The sequence below is a fragment of the Salminus brasiliensis genome, chromosome 18 (assembly GCF_030463535.1).
Source record: "Salminus brasiliensis chromosome 18, fSalBra1.hap2, whole genome shotgun sequence".
Lineage (NCBI taxonomy): Eukaryota > Metazoa > Chordata > Actinopteri > Characiformes > Bryconidae > Salminus > Salminus brasiliensis.
Window position 1 is genome coordinate 12,819,911 of NC_132895.1, and position 17,421 is coordinate 12,837,331.

Here is a 17,421-nt window from a genome sequence, read left to right on the forward strand (position 1 = left end):
AAGTAGTGGACGTTGTTTACCAAACCATCGCTCAGTGCAGTAGGCCAGGGCTTTTCTGCAAAAACTCAAAAGAAGCTCCCTATCTGCTATATTAATACACATACCACCAACCCTCGACACACACATATACATACTCTTTTTCTAGCCCAACATCCATGTCCAGAAGGGAGAAGAAGAAAAAAAAAAAAAAAAAAACAAGGCGGGCAGCTGGTCAATAAAAGTATCTTAAAAGGACACTCAAACATGTTTATGTTTCTTAAATGTCAGGCTTAATAGGGTGGCTTGTTGACATTAATCTTTATCTTTCGAGTCGAGCAGCTCTGGCTTTTAAGAGCATCTGCGATACAGTGAGCATTAGCTTGAAACGGGACATTTGGAAATCAGGCCGCAATTGCTCTGCGTGTTTAAAAGTGGAGTAATATACAGTGAGGGCCGGATGATGAAAGGGAGCTTTAACGTCGCTGGAGAACTCTGCCTTTAAGCCTTTAAAACAGCCTAGCAGGTGGAACAGGTGTGCAGACCTCAAGAAAGAAATGATCAATGAGGAAAAGTCCTTTTATCAGCTTTGAGGCTACATCTCTGGGATTATCTCTAGACCCTGGGCCTTGGGTTAAAGTAATATGAATTGTACTAGAGTTCAAAATGCATCAAAACTGGAATCACCCTCTCCATATCTGAGCACTGAAGCTTTTCTAACCAGGACTGAGGAACAGGGCTGAACTCCATAACATTGACTGTTGAGATACCGTCCAGCAAAGAAAGCCACATCCTTTTCACTTGCGGGGACGAACAGTAATTTAGTCACATTTGTGGCAAAGGGAACGCAGTATGCTTTGCTCCAATCAAGCATCTTTCTTATGGTGTTTTCCAGCTGAAGCAAAGCTGGCGTCAGCTTGTAATGGAATCAAGCAAATAAAAAAAATAAATAAAAAAAACATCAAATTGGGTTTCGGCATGTAAAGGCAAGCCGGACCATCAGCACATAGCCACAAAAATCTACCAGTACCGCTGGGAGGACTGAAGGAAAAAGTCAAAATAAATAAAAGCTGCAATGATGGCTGGGGTTTGGAATATGAAGGAATGAGGACAAGATGACTAGAAAAAAAAACAACTTTGGAAATACAGTCCCAAATAAATGAATTGCATGGTAATTACTAGGCTACAAAGGCTGTTATAAACATACTGAAATGTAGAAGAACCTCTTTGGGGCGCCTAACCAAAATCAACAAATGTAATAAATAAATGTGAAGAACTTCTCAAAAGTTCAAAGAACCTCCACATTATTTAGAGGCTCAATACCAGCGGCCCTTCAGGCCCACAGCACTCTGAGTGGTCTTTCTTCCCCACCTTCATCCTTCTTTTAGTCATGAGAGAGGTGCAGCAGGAGATACCATCACATCATGTCTGAGTGCCACTTGTTGCACAAGTGAAAGAACCCTCATGATAAACTCATGCAATCCCATTGATGTGAGAAACAAGAATCTCCACCCTCAAATTCACACACACATATGGGCGAGAAAATAACCACGGATTCTGCAGCAGGTCACCCTGAAGATGACAATGGCCAATCACTGCCACTTGTGCAGATAGTCCTTATCAGCGCGCTTTCCAAAGATACAACTGAAGCCATACAAACACTACGCTCGCGTGGCATGCCTGTCCTACAAACATTAAATCTTTTTGCGACCTTGAGGGGAAAGCGTGCAAGCATCAGAAAGGCCTATCCGTTCCATCGGTTTTCATATCTGGATGTTTATTAGGAGTGATGTTCCATGATAAACCGGAGAAAGGGAGAGAAACACTTCACAGTATGTAATTAACTCTCCTACACTTGTTCCCTCCACTGTTTACCAGCATCAATATTCCGACACAAGAAGGGGCATGTCTACATGACAGAAGTGTCCAGAAATATATCAAGAGGAAGGGTGTGAATGATACAAGACTCCAGCTTCAACCAAACAAGCACCAGTGTTTTTTCTTTGATTGCAATGTAGTTTTATTGCTTGTTGCTTCTTGCCTTTAACTTAACAGCAGACAAAAGTGACATCACCTGTTCTTCTTTGAGAATTGGCTCAATTCATCCAGAATTCCTACAGTCCACATCCTACAATATTAACCACCAAACAGGCCTTTTTATGCTGCTGCAGCTCCAGTCAAACAGCAGTTGAAGAGTTGGGAAATTTTGCTACAGTCCATAGGGGAACTAAGACAGATTGTTTGGTCTGGTTTTAAAACTGTTGAGAGGTAGGACTGTTGTCATGGTCTGCCACGTTCATGTTCATGGTCATAAACATGTATTTCACAAGGTCCCAGTGCGTCGTTATTAGTAACGACTGTCAAATAATGCAAACCGACAGTGCTGGGATCAGAGCTGAAAGCATGGTAGGTACATGATCTCTAACAAGGTTCTTGGTTCATAGGTTTGACGCTCATCTCGTTCAAGAGCCTGAAACAGAATTGTAGGGGATAATATAAACGTCTTGAGGAGCAGAGCCCTTCGTTTTCTAGAGCTAAAATGTGCCAATTTGTAATTTGGTGGACTTGACTTCATATCAGCACTGATCCTTCAAAGCCATGAGGCCTTTAGAGGTAAGAGAAGGTTTACATCAAGTGGAAAAATTGCCATCTGATCCTGCCTTCAATGTTTGAGAACTTCTACTTGCAGAAGTTCTTATACACATGTAACAATACCACATCACAGGTTGGTCACATAGATGTACATGGTTTTTACTGCCAAAAAAAAAAAAAAAAAAAAAAAGGTTTGGTATTGCCTATGGCTTAAACTACCACTGCAACTACATTACCTACAAACTGTTGCTTGCTAAAGAGAAATAAGTGGCTAATTTATTTATATATAAAAGTCTATTTCAAATACAAAACCCAGACATGTGCTAAGGTCCTATCAATGCTGTAATGCTGTAACTTTTTTTTTTCCTTTTTAGCTTAATTTACTTACACAGGTCAGGAAGACAGACAAAATGTGTCCTTAAAAACAAATACTGAATAAAGATGAACTAAACCTACAAACAAATAACCAAATCTACTAAACCAAATAAAAGAAAAACAACAAGTCAAAAATAAAGGAGTATAGAGGGTGTGGTCAGGAGTGAGACGTTATTGTTGCTACTTTATTTCTAAAGGTTTGTTCAGTGTGCACGTTCTGGGTGCAGGGACTCTTCCCCCTCCTGGAGGACTGGAGCTGCAGTGCTGGTCTTTAGCCTTCACGCACTTTTGCAGCCAGAGCATCACAAGTCTTCTTGGCATCTCCTAAAAGCATGGCCGTGTTGGGTTTGTAGAAAATTGGGTTGTCCACTGCGGCATAGCCCACACCCAACGATCTCTTCATCACGATGACCTGGGGGGGGGGACCACACAATCATTATTCTGGTATCAAACCTGACAGAAGAAGAGTTCTGCATTAAAGGGTTTCTCTTTCATGATCCTTTTTTGAAGTTTTCACACTATTTAAAAAATAAATTAAATGAATTAAAAGTCACCAAAAGCACAAAAAACCCACGCAACCCTCTGTATTGCACCTGCACACAGTGTGGTAGATTATATTTGTACAATAGAGAGAGAGAAAGGGCTCATGCTTCCAGCTTCTAATGGTTATTTAAGTATCTGCCATTTACAAAATTAAGAGTCATTAGTGTCTCAAGCGCAAGACTCAGGCCGAGCACTTCCTGGGAAAACGAGTAAGAGCAGTGCCGTGATTGGGAGCATCTGTTTGGGAAGCAGGAACCCTTTAGTAATTGAATAAGTAAAACCAGAGAGGAGAGTCCTCGCCGCTGGTCTTGCTTTGGTGTTATTCAATACACTGAAAGATAGTTGGAACAAAATGACCCTCATCCAGAGACCCCAAATCAGCAGGCGGACCCTTTTAATATCATCGTCGATCCTGAAGAAGGCCTGCGGATGATCACTGGCAGCCAGGTGAACGAGGGAAAAGGGGGGTGGGGGGGTTCAGAGAGAGGGGAGAGAGGCACACCCAGCCCGCACCTCCTCACTGTCATGCACCCACTCGAGCATGGCCTGACATCCCTCAGGACGGGCCCGCAGCTTTGGCTTTGATACATTATTCATAGGGCAGCTGGTTCCGTTTGGGACTGAGGTTACATGTGAAGGCCCCTCTAACCTGGGAGCAATCAGAGCTCGGGGACGCAGCATCAGAGTCTTGGCCTGCAAGCCAACGGGATGGCTTGATATCCAGCAATGCTATCGTGTCATCAGGAGCGTCACTACAGAGTTAGTTTAACTGACTAATCAAGGCCTGGAAGGGGCCACAACACAAATACTCTTTGTGAGGCAAATGTGGAAGGGTTTGGCTTCATAGCTCATGTTTGCAAACACTCTTTAGCTCTTTTGTCTGCTTTGGTCATTACACTCTTCTCTGTTGAGGTAAACACACAACGAACAGAAGCTGTATGATGAATGCAGAAAAAAAGGCGGTGGTGAATGAGTTGGACGGGGGTGGGGGCATCCACATCGCCATACACCTCCGTGATTTTCCCCAGACCCAGGCTGTGCACTGCAGGCCACTCATGCATTGAGACACAGCAGCCCATATTTAGGGAAAGTTCCAGTCGGATGCGTCGAAATGTCATCATTCCTGAGAGATTGAGTCACAGCTAATAGAAGCAGCGTGGGATGCATTTGCAAGGCTACACCTGGACCAAAGGGGGTGGGGGGAGGGCTCCTCTCATGCTGGGTGGGAAGCTGAAAGATGGTCTGCATTACACCACACCAGATCCCTGTGAGCCAACCCGGCATGACTTATCCCAGCGGGAGTACAGAGGTACACCTCGTATCTGACTTTAATCCCAGTGAGTAAAAGAGTGTTCCAGCATAAAGCCCATGTTTAATATGCTATTTGTCATGTTATGTAATATTCTTTAGCACAGTACATCTCCAACTGAGCCTACAGTTTTTTGGTTTCTTTTTAGAATGCACAGTTTTATAGTTCTGCATTTATCCATTATTGTTCTCCAAGTACCGCATCCAGCATCCATTAAGCAAGCTAAATGTGCATTTCATAGTTTCCCCACACATTTTTGCAATAAACTACAGGAAAGGATGTTAAAACATCAGATAAAAATAGTGTGTGGTAATATTTGGTGTAATTTTTAAGGTTACAGAATGTTACGCTGATCTTCCATTCACTGAACTGCCTTTATTTAAGCAATTCTATTGTATGGTCATTCTCATTAAGCAACAACTCAAGCTGATGCTAAACTTTGAATTATCAATGCTACCTTAAATGGTGCAGAAGATCATGCTCCCTCTGATTGGCTGCTTAATTTCTGTGTCCACACAATCTTCCTATCTAGCAAAACATCTGATATTGCTCCGTTTTAAATCACAGCATCTGTGTTTAGTGTACCTAGGGTTTGGGACGCTAGGTCAAATATCCAGCATTCACCTTTCGCTTTGTTTTACTTTTCATTTGTAACACTGCAGTAACTACTTAAAATGGTGAAAATGGAATTAATGTTAAATATGCTGGATAATAAAATTAAATGTTGGCAGTCTTTTACCCTTATAATTAGAATGCTGCTGCTTGTGTATGGCTGGCATCGTTCCTAGATTGTGTGTATGTGGCGAAATCAAACAAGCTTTGATCAGAGTGATTTTATTGTGAGGTGGAAAGCAGATGGTAAAGAAAACTGCTATTGTCGCTTTATTTAACGCAAAGCAGATAGCATCTAATGTTATTTCACCAATAGATAAAAGCATCCATTTGCACTCCCAATGTATCTTTACCCTTTTAGCAAGTAGCTCATCTAAGGAGTCCAAGTTTAAAGACAAGATTTTCGCTTCCTAACAGTAGCTTATGTAGCTTCTTTCAGCATTAGTCCACTGGCATTGGTGGAAAAAAGGAAGAGGAGGGGGGAAGAAGGGGGGGAGCAGCCCACCCCAAACATTCACCCCAAAGTAGTCATAGCTGCTCAAAACTAACTACCATCAAGCGTCAGAGCCAGAGCTTGGGTTTTCCTAGAATTTCAAAACAGGAAATCTCTAGAAGCTACTGAATCACTGCTGTGTGAGGGGAGCAGTTATGTCTGATTCATCCGATGTAGATCACTAGTGTAGATTACTTTTTCTCCATTTTGTCTAGAGCGCCTCAGAGTCAGAACACCGTTCCACTCACCTGTTTGGACTTCCAGACCTCCAGCACTGGCATTCCAGCAATGATTGAGTTGGGGTCCTCCTGAGCGGCAGAGTTTACTGTATCGTTGGCTCCGATGACCAAAACCAGGTCAGTCTCTGAAAACAGCCAGAAACACAGGTTGAAACGAAAGAAAAACAAACTGAGGTTAAAGTGTTTAAACATGGTTACGGACTCAAGGGAAAGGGACTATGACAACAATTCAGCAGCGGGACCACGAGTTCCAAACCATACCGGGGAAATCATCGTTGATCTCCTCCATCTCCAAAACAACATCGTACGGCACGCCAGCCTCGGCCAACAGTACGTTCAGCTGCCCAGGCATGCGTCCAGCCACAGGGTGGATGCCAAACCTACACACACACACACACACACAAACAAGTCATATTTACATCTGTCAAAAATTTTGTACATACAGGGATTTCAAAGAGACCAAACCAGGCACCTCCATACAGTAGAGGTGGAGAAGGCTTTGAACGTGCCAGAGTAGAACAACTGATGAGGTGAGGGTCAGGCTGTTTGGCAAAGGTCAAGAGAGAAGAGGAAGTAAGCTGTGAGCTATCTTTTTAATGCTAGCGGTAGTAAAAGCCTGAGCAGAGGGGAAATGGCTATAGGAAGACGAACAGGCCCCTGAGGCTGCAAAGTGCCTTTATGACCTGACCTCACTGTAAAAAGGCCTAGATCACAGCCAACAGGCCCAGGGCACGTGCGCACGCACACGCACACAGGAAGTGGCAGCCCTAGATTTGTCTCCGCTCAGAACACTTACTGGAAGAGTGGCCTTGTTAGAAAAATGACCATCATTAAATCATTAGAGCCTGGATCACCTGTCCTCTCTGATCAGAGTCTTAAACCAAAAATGTAGGTCGTTTCCACTTTGGAAAACAGGTTCTTAAGTTCTTCCCGCTTGCAAAAACATTCAGGTCTTACCTGAAACACACAGGACAAACACAAAAAAACTACAAGCTATCCTTCATCGGTGTGTCATCAAATCACTATTTGTCAGTTCCTCTCAGTAAATTGAGCCATCACCTGAGGTAAGAGAGAGACAAGGCTGCCCAGTAATCACCTAAAAAGCAGACAGCCATTTAAACACACATCAAAAGTCTCAGACTTGGGATTTGTCAATCAGCATCCATGGTGTGGAAGGCTTACATAAGCTGCAGCTGCAGCAAGAGCATGCCGACAGACGGCACAGCGTCCAAGACCTGCTCTCCTGCCCGCCAAGCCAGCCTGACCTTCTGCTTTCCCCATTACCGCTGCTCCACACACACACACACACACACACACACACACACACACACACACACACACACACACACACACACACACACACACTTTAAAACATTCAGCTGCTTTTTACTATGACAGCTTACAGCCCATTGAAGACTTATGCTGCCTTTCTGGCTCAAGTTAAAACTGATCTCCAAACCAAGTTTCACACAACCCAGCAGCTAAAGCGCACCCACAGGTCACACTACGGACTCTGAATGTGGATCTGCAGGGCTGTTTACACCTGGAATCAGTGTGCATTTTTGGTGAGCGGATCACGTTCAGATTTCACTTGACTACGTGAAAAAACAGGTGTAAACTCGTCCGGGATACACTGCGATTACGGATGACGATCAGATCACTCAAAGCACATTCAGAGCTGGTCACAAATGCCTACTGACCGAATCTGAAATAAGTGTTAACGGGCAGCGTTTTTCTGTGTCCACAAAAGTGGAAATCTGCCTGCGGGAAAAAGTTAACACAAGTAATTATTTCTGTACAGAACTTCTAATGCCCTGAAACCACTGCACCCAATAGTCACGTCAAAAAGGCCATCCTGAATTGAACCAGACAGACAGACTCTGAGCAATACCCACAGACGCAGAACAAGCATTCACGCACTACCCACAGCCCTCTCATCAGAACAACACCCCCAGCCAATTAGCTACGAGAGAGTGAGAGGAGGAGGGAGGGGCCAGGGGACAAGAACGCTACCTAATCTGTCCACTCTCCGGCCACCCATCTCCCCCTCTAATCAACTGCAAATGCCCTAATTGGCAGCAGCTGTCGGGCTCCCAGATCAAACGAAGGAAAGAAAATTGCACAAGCTTCCGGCCTGCCTTGCTCGCCCTCTCTAGCTCTCCTCCTCTGTGGGCCCCGCAATGCCGACAGAGCCCGAGCCAGACGAACCGAGCGCTGCCGAGAGCCCGCGCCGCACCAGGTGGAATAACTAAGGAAGGAACGGATGGTTCAATTGAGTCGTTTAACCACGCTACAAATTGCATTTAGTGGAAAGAGAAACTTCACTCCAGTCACCGCAGCGACCCATGGGAGAATCAGCGAGAACGCTAATCTGGCATAGGAACGAAACAAGGCCCTCGAGGTGCACAGATGACCCCAATCAATACGCTCACAGCAAGACAACCGTGCACTTTCAAGCCTGAAGAAAGTTTCAAAAAGCAAAACATGGTCGCTGATCAATCCTGACCATAAAGGTGCATGCCAGCTGACCAGCACTTCACCCACCACATGCATAACAGGGGCTGGCAACAGACTCTGACATCCTGGAACTGATTAGAGAGAGAGAGAGAGAGAGAGAGTGCGTGTGCGTGTATACGTCTGTGTATGTGCACGCGCGCGCGAGTAAGCGAGTGTCTTTCCATGGTGCAGTGTGCTGTGGGGTCCTTTAAGAAAGGACACAGAGTAGACCATAATTAGTCTTTTCGCCATAATTAGTGTGGTGAGACCAGTGAGAACAACCAGTATCTGGTGGGATGACGAGAACAAAAGGGACAAGAGAGTGAGAGTGAAAGTGAGGGAGAAACACACACTCACTCTCTTTGGGCAGCACCATAACCATATGCAGCACATGACCATTATTGTAACGATAATGCAAAACTAACGAACTCAAACAGCCTCAACTAATTTACAGAAATGAGGACATCCACCAACATGTCGTCCACAAAACATTTAAACAGAACTAGTGAGGTGACCATGCTGGCATGAATTAGAGCTTGGGCCCAAAACCCTGGTTGAATGTAGTCTGACCCAAACAACAGCTTATTGTTTCATATTAAAATTTGATAAACTCAGAGTGATCCAATCTTCAGTTAAAGAGTTTTGTAAAATTGGCATACCATGAGCCTCAAAGGAACCAGTTTCTCTCTCCAACATCTGCTTCATCGAAAACAAACTAGCTTCAGTTTGGTAGTCAGCTGAGGGGAAGTACCAGTCTTTTTTATTTGACCGGTAAGACTTGAGAAAGCCAAACCCAGTTAAGAGTTTGAGGCCAAGGCTAAAACCTAACCTAGCTACAACCTTTTCTCACATTTGAAATTCTAAGGTGGTGGGCAGATAAACATGTCGCTTTAACAAACAAGTGCATTTAGCAGCTACAAGAACAACGGCTTTAAGAGGCTTCCCTACCAGTGGTTAAAAAAGGCTGGTTCACACCTACAGCAAATAGGAGGCCGAAGTGACGTAACTGCAGACAAAACAGCCGCGTGCTAGGGAGCGTTCTCCACTCGAAAACTGAAACATCATGGTCAGCCCGTGTGCTAATGCCCATGTGACTATTCAGGCGCTCATGTGCCGCGCAAGTGCTGCTGTAGTATGACATCTAAGCTCCAGTGTACAAACCACCTTTTTTCTACTAATTTCACATGATCTCATACTTTTTTGTTTTTGTAAAACTAGCTTTAAACAGAGCCGACTGGACTGGAGCCAAAACAGACTGAACTCAGAGCAGTTAAGCAGTGGTGATGAGGAAAAGCACTTGTTATTTAAACTGAAGTGTTTTGAAGACCTGAAATTAACATAATTTACATAAACTTAGCATTTCACAAATGTAGCATATGATGCATCCATATAAAATATTGATGTTCATGCATTTTCATTGACGACACCATTGACTATGATGGCTACTCGTGGCAGCCCTAATCAGAACCAGTTAGATAAATTAATGAGAATATAATAACAATAATAATAATAATAAAGAGAAATTAGCTCTACATCAGGCCAGACCAGGTATGGACAAATAGTTTAGAGTCGATGTGACAGAATTCCCGAGCCCAAGCCCCCAGGTCCTCTTCACCCCCTGCAACCAGGGGGGAGGCAGTGGGGCTGCAGGATTGTACAGTTTGCACCTGTTACACTGCTGCTCCACTGTTCCAGTACAGAGCATCCCCAAAACCACCAGAATACAAGACAAACCTGGACAGAATGTTGATATTCTAACAGTAAAACCGGGAAGTGCTACAGCCATGCTGTCGGGAAACAGGAAGATAAAGTGTAGGGCTGCTGATCACCTAGGTGACCTACTCATAGTGAGATGTTCAAGCTGTAATCTACAAACACAGACACACTCTAGACCCCCCTGTGAGAACCAGGAACAGAAGCAGTAACGGGAAAAAACAAAAAACCCACACATCAACAGCTCAAAGAGTTGTTTAGAGGACGTTACACTGTGTACATGTGTGTGTGTGTGTGTGTGTGTGTGTGGGGGGGGGGGGGTTGATGGTATACCTGATTTTCTTGCCCTGCTCAGTAAGTGATTTGACCAGGTCAGCAATGGGATACTGTGCCTTAGCAGCACACAGACCATAACCTGCAAAAGAGAACACATCATATAATGTGCCATGAGGGGGTAAATATTATATATATCAAATCATATCAATCATTAAATAATACACACGCGCACACACACACACACACACACACACACACACACACACACACACAGGACAAATTTCCATAATGAGTGCGTGTATATATATATATATATATATATATATATATATATTGGGCAAATTTCCATAATGAGTAGTGATCATGCATTTTCACAATTATTATTATTATTATTATTATTATTACTACTACTACTACTACTACTACTACTACTACAACAACTACTACTACTATTATTAGTAGCTTCTTTCTATTAGTAGTCCCTATTACTTATTTTATCACTATAATTATGAGCATTAGTAGTAGTAGTCGTCAGATTTTACCATCCTGTCTGTATTTACACACAACTTTACCCACATAGACTGGCAACTCCGTACCAAAATATCTGCTTTGTCCAAGAACTGTTTTCTTTTATTCCCCTTAACAGGATCAGTAGGAATTCACTGATCGCATACAATAGGATTCCTTCTCTAGAATAAAGTCACGTAAGAAAACTGAACGGATAATTGAAAGCTTCAACTACAGCTGACAGGATCTGATAAACCTTTCGCAACATCCGACAGAGCGTCTACTTTAAAACACACAGCACGCTGCAGTGGGCATGTCAAAAACTCACGCCTCAATACTCCTAATGATTTTCTACCTTTTCCCCCCCTCCATTTCTTTTTACATAAGCATTCGTCTTAAGAAAAACAATCTTGCCCAGAAAAGTCCAGTGTCAAACAAAAAAGGGCTTAAATGTTTTCGCAGCCGTCAATCACACAAAGTGACTGTGACGGCACCAATTATAAGAAACGTTAAAATCAAAACAATGTTGTGGAACCCACAGAAAACAAGAGTAGAGTGGTCAGGGAGAACCCATTTGCCAAGCTCTGGCTGGTGTGCGTATTTCGAGACCAGAGACACTTGCAGCTGTCCCGACTCTGAATGCACAACAGCAGGCTGAGCAGGCAGCATGGAGAGGGCTGGACGCCTTAGAGTTTGCTGGACAGGCATTTGTTTTTTTTTGTTTTTTTTTAAAGTGCCGTCTCTGTTGTGCTTGGCCTCGCAGGCTTGTTTATTCTGGACAGCAGCGTTTATCATCTCAACTCATTTCTTTTCATATTCCCGTGTTTAATTGCTCAGATTCTCCACCATTGCGGTGCCTCCAATGGCTTGATCTCCCCGACCTGCTGTCGGATCATAAAATGCGACTGTAAAACAGTCTGTTGCAGAGAACAAAGTGATCCAAGGGCCACGACCATCACTGGAGGCCATTCCGGAGGCCTCGGAGGTTTCCAGACATCATTTAGAGGAACTGGCCATTCAGGCAGAAAAACAGTGAGTCACCTGGAGAGCTTTTTGAGGACGAACAACTCCAAATAACTAGACATCCTAATCGTCCCAAACTATAATCAAAAGGTTAAACACAGCGAAAGTGTGTCAAAGCAGTCAAAGTGGTTGTTTGTCTGTGTCTGTGTGTGTGACGCACACACCAAGAGAGCCACAGACAGATAAACCGGACCTCTCAAAGGCTTGAGCTTGCACAACCACATGCCTCCGCCGCGCTTCTTCTAAGGGCCGAGGCAGAATGCAAGGACACATATTGCACAACTACACATCCAGAGCCTCCATAAATCCTATATAAAAACAAAACCCCAGCTTCTAAGACCACCTTGGAATAGGGCAGAGTAAAGGCCTTGCTTTGGGGGAGCTCATCCTGAGCAGGAAAGAGGTTTAAAATTGCAAGTGATGTAATGGGGGTCAGCCAAGGTTAGTTAAACAGACAGAACATGATGGAATGTTTGAAAACTGTTGACAGCACACTTCGGTCCTGGTTAGGTTTGAGCTGGAGACCCCCCCCCCTCTCTCCCTCCCACATAGTGGCCTGGAACAATGTCTGAAGTTACCTGGAACAATAATGATGTTCTGGGCCTCCTTGATCATCTCAATGCTCTGGTCCACGTTGACCTCAGTATGGGTGCCCGTGATCTCCATGGGTTTGCCTGTGCCGGTGGAGGAGGTGCCGTAGCCCCCGAGGATGACGTTGGCCAGGGAGCGGTTCATGGCCTACACGGGAGCACAGAGCCACACACACACACACACACACACACACACACACACACACACACACACACACACACACACACACACACACACACACACACAGTCAACTGCCAAGCGACAGAGTCCCCCCCCCCCCCCCCCCTCACAAAGAGCTTTTCAGAGCAGTTAGAGTGCCTCTTAGTGGAACTTGGTAGGAGCAACACACATTTAACGTAGCGGATGCTTTCCTGCAAACTACATAGCATACCCAACCATACTTCCAAAAGTATCCACACATGCATTCTAATTGTTTTACTGGTCTGTAACACAGTGAAATAACGTTCTCCGATCTCCATTGGGATGGGTTAGAACCAGAATTAATCTGGGAACATCAGAACCTGGGGTCGGTCTCACAAAACAGCTCTGTTTAACAGCTCTGCAGGCCTGACTTGACTTCATGATCCAGAACCCTAAACTTAACCTGTCCCAGAGGAGGTAAGGCATGCAGCATATGTGGTCATGTTAATATAGCCTGGCAAAGAGATCCACCATAAAGTTGTGGGACATAACATTTGAGATTAGTTGAGCTTATCCAGGATTTTAACAATGAAATATTGGTTAATGAGACCCATCTCTCTCGCTCTCTCTCTCTCGCTCTTAAGCCAGACACTTATTTATGGAATCATCAATAAAATATATACTAAAAATCTGTATAATTTTTTGTAATGTAAAATACATATGATACATAAATATGATTCCCAGAAGATATTGTTACAGAATTGGGGGGGGGGGGGTATGGGGGGGCTACACCTCAAAATAATAAAAAAAAAAAAAAGGATAGAACGAGCCGGTGTCTGGATACTTATGAACGCACTGTGTTAATAACATAACAGATTTAGAAAGCAGAAGTCCAATCACACACACACACAGACACAAAAGACCAGGGAGGGGAGATGGGGGGTGGGTGGAATACTCACTACTCCAAACTTTTAAGCAATGGTTACAATGTACCAAAAAAAAGGGATGAGGTAAGAGCCAGAGCCCTGAGGTCAGTGTCAGTGGGAGGGGTATAAAGAGCACCCAGTCGTTTCCCAGTCGCTCAGTTTAAGGTGTACGGTAACACTAGAGATGACTGAGTGTAACGCACACCTTCTCCTGGGGAGCGAGGCAGGGAAAGGATGAGGAGGCTGGGCCCTTACCACACACATGATGTAGGAGAGGATGGCTCCAGACGAGCCGATGAGGGCTCCCACGATGGTCAGTAGGTTGTTGTTGAGCAAGAAGCCCTCAGCGCACAGAGCCCATCCTGAGTAGCTGTTCAGCACGGTGATCACCACGGGCATGTCCGCACCACCAATAGCTGCGGTCAGGGTCACTCCCTACACAGGATGTTTGAGATACATTGAGAGGCAAGAAGACACTGTAACCCATAATGATGGCGGCTCATATTTATCTGCTAACTTTTAAATACAAATAAAAGGAACAGCGAGGAACAGGCGAAGTGAGATGGTAAATAAGAAACAGGATCTATTACAAGGCAGAGCAGCACATTTGACACAGATCTGGTTGCACTGGGCCTCACTTAAAGAATGAGATGTTTGTCAAAACACCAAGTATTCATTTCAGACTTTTCTATGATATCATGGCTGTATTAGCCTACAATACACCAACCCTGAGGGAATGGGCTTAAACAAAGCCAGCTACCACACTTTAGGTTCGAAAATATTCCTTAATAAGCAGAAGAGCTGTGAACTTAAACGCTATAAAATCACCATCTCAAGCCTTGATTCCAAGTCTCAGGTGTTTACCTTTACGCCGATGACTGTTCAAAAGATGGTGTATAAAGCTGTCATGGTTTCCTGATTATTGACAAATGGTCAGAGGTACGGAGAAGCCAACATTTACTGAAGCGTAAACAGAGGGGCCTCTCCCAGCTCGGACTCAAAATTTCATTATTATAGTTTACCCTAAAGCACTCATCATATGACAGTGAGACAGTGGATTCCACATGCAATGGAGAGAGGAGAGAAGGAGGAAAAAAAAAAAAAAAAAAAAAACAACCCCAGATGGAGGCCTTCCTGTGATCAGAATCACTTCTCTGTAACTCTACAGATGTCCTCAACACTTGACTGTAAGTGTAGAAGAGACTATTTAAATAGCCTTATCACACCTCAACCATTGAATACGAGTACTTAATTCAGTCTCACTGCCACCGGTGTATAAAATCAAGCACCCAGCCATGCAGTCGGCCAAGGGTCGCTCAAAAGAGGTCACTGAATTCGAGCGTGATATTGTAATTTGATGCCACTGTTGTAACAAGGGAGTTTAAGTGGCAGACCACATACAGTGGCAGAGTGCAGATATTTAGTGCTGACTAAATATCTGCAGTTCCAAAGCTGCAAAGGGGGACAGCCTCCATACGAATGGCTGTGGATTTAGAATAAGATATCATAAAAGCTCCTGTAGGTATAATGTGTAGGTGTCCCAATACTTTTGTCCATGTAATGTATATCTGTATCCTATGGCTTTTTAGCCAAGTTTAGTTACATCACACAGCAGTTTTACAGAGAACTGGGTTCAAACTGCCCTAGTGAGCAAGTCGGCAATGGCGTGGAAAAGGCTCCTTCACATCAAGAGGAACCAGTTCTCCTCTAGTTGAGACCGATAGCAAATAAAATATGAAGAAATACAGAAATAACTAATGGATATACAACAGTTAAGGATAGAATTGATCCTGACACTACACAGAAGAATAAGACTAATCAATTTATGAAAAAGGAATGCAAATGTGGCCCTCATGCATCTTAGATTGAATATTAAGGGCTTAACTGAACAATGTGATGTACTCAAATAGTCATGTGCATAGGTCACCACCAAGGAAATTTTCTTCAGTCAAACATTTAGTCTCTCACCATCACAGCAGACAGAGCGGACACGGAGCCGAGACAGGTGATGCCCGTGGTGTAGCTTGGGTCCAGCATGTAAGGGACAATTCCACCAACACTGGCAGCCATTAAGCTAGCGTTCAGAACATGGCGGCCAGGCAGCATGAGGGGGGCAGAGTTCAGGAGACCTGCGGGCAAGGAAGAGAGAGATGAAGCTTTACAGATAAAGCCAGCTTTAATGCAAGAATTTAAACTGAAACAGCTTCAAGGATATTCTTTAGCATGACTGGGAAAAGGGGTCAGGACAAGCAATTCGGAAACAGGAAAACGCTGCCCGAAGGTGCTCCTCCATTTACAATACATTCATATGTTTCCTGTCCTAGTCCTAATATTCTAGCGCTCTGCATGCTTATAAAGCAAATCATGTCTTATAACCAAGCAGTATCAGCTGAACATCTAAAACGCTCTACCTTTAACAGCAAGGCTGAAACTGATTGAGTTCAGCCTATCATCTTGCATAGCAAGTGCACAGATCCTTCTAAACCTGTGAAGTTTGTGATACAGTTGGATTGGAATACTGCGTACTCTACCGACTTCAAGCGTTCAAGCCCAGACTGAAAGGAGAAATGCATGCAGGCATAAAAATGGAAGTTGTAATCTTCTGCATCAGCACAGGCCTCCAGGTTCCAGAGCGCTGGTGGAGGAGTGGGAAAGCTCCTGGAGATAATGTGTTCCAGCTTTGGGGAACAAGTGGAAAATGACTGGGGGGGCGGAGGGGACTAATTAGTGCCAAATTCTGAGAGGTTCCGCCTGGCCAAGCTTTAAACACAGGGCATGTGTGGCACTGCTGGGCCAGCCTGTCAACAAACACAGACAGAACCACCAGCTACACGGTCCCAGACTACACCCGCACCACCGTGAGCTCGGGCCCAAAATATCTGTGGATGAGAGAGGGGGGAAAAACTAGCATAAATGGACTGGTAAATACTTCTGCTTTTACTGGCAGGAGAGAATTGAAGCTAAGGTGTGTTCTAGGGTTCTGAGTCTACCCATGCCAGAAGTGGATATGGAGTCCTTGGAGTTAAGGCTGGCAAATAAGGAACAGAAATAAGAAGTATTGGAGCGATACAATCATGATCAAATATTACACACAGTATGGTACTAGATAGAGTTAATGTATCACAATCATGTTTCCCAAAAAAAGTTGGACAGGTGAAGCCTGAAATAAAGGCTTTTGTAGGCACCTTGCAGTTTGCCATAAGCAACCAGAGATCCACTAAAGGTGACACCACCGATGTAAGTTCCCAGGTAGGCCACAATCTTCGTGAGGTTGGCTGCAGGGTCTGTGGCAAAGTGGGGGTACTCCACCATGTACTCAGCAACACAGGTGAGCACGGCAGCCAGACCGACCAAGCTGTGGAAAGCAGCCACCAGCTGTGGCAGGTCCGAAATCTGGATCTTCTTGGCAATGGCGAGACCTGAAAAAGAGACAGCACAGGAGAATTAGCCCTGCTGGGAAATGGGTCACATCAGAGGCAGCAGGGTGCATGTGTGCATGTTGATTTCTGTGTAGCTCAGAGGTGAGGGAGGACGCTGTGTGCGAGTGTGTGTGTGTGAGTGTTTGTAAGGGGGCTTGTTTGGGGCTGGCTGGAACCTGAGGGTTTAAAT

General features: G+C 44.3%; 1 protein-coding gene across 2 annotated transcripts in view; it reads right to left on the reverse strand.

Annotated features, from left to right (window-relative positions):
* Positions 1-1,728: 1,728 nt before the first annotated feature.
* Positions 1,729-17,421, reverse strand: part of nnt (nicotinamide nucleotide transhydrogenase) — a 36,719-nt gene continuing 21,026 nt past the window's right edge. For both annotated transcript variants that reach the window (XM_072662674.1, XM_072662675.1), the window contains exons 15-22: positions 16,998-17,231; positions 15,781-15,941; positions 14,068-14,247; positions 12,733-12,892; positions 10,682-10,763; positions 6,401-6,519; positions 6,149-6,264; positions 1,729-3,355 (exon numbers count right to left, since the gene is read on the reverse strand). In XM_072662674.1, the coding sequence (XP_072518775.1) occupies positions 3,215-3,355; positions 6,149-6,264; positions 6,401-6,519; positions 10,682-10,763; positions 12,733-12,892; positions 14,068-14,247; positions 15,781-15,941; positions 16,998-17,231 (1,193 nt within the window). In that variant the 3' untranslated portion in view covers positions 1,729-3,214. The remainder of the gene's footprint in view (positions 3,356-6,148; positions 6,265-6,400; positions 6,520-10,681; positions 10,764-12,732; positions 12,893-14,067; positions 14,248-15,780; positions 15,942-16,997; positions 17,232-17,421) is intronic.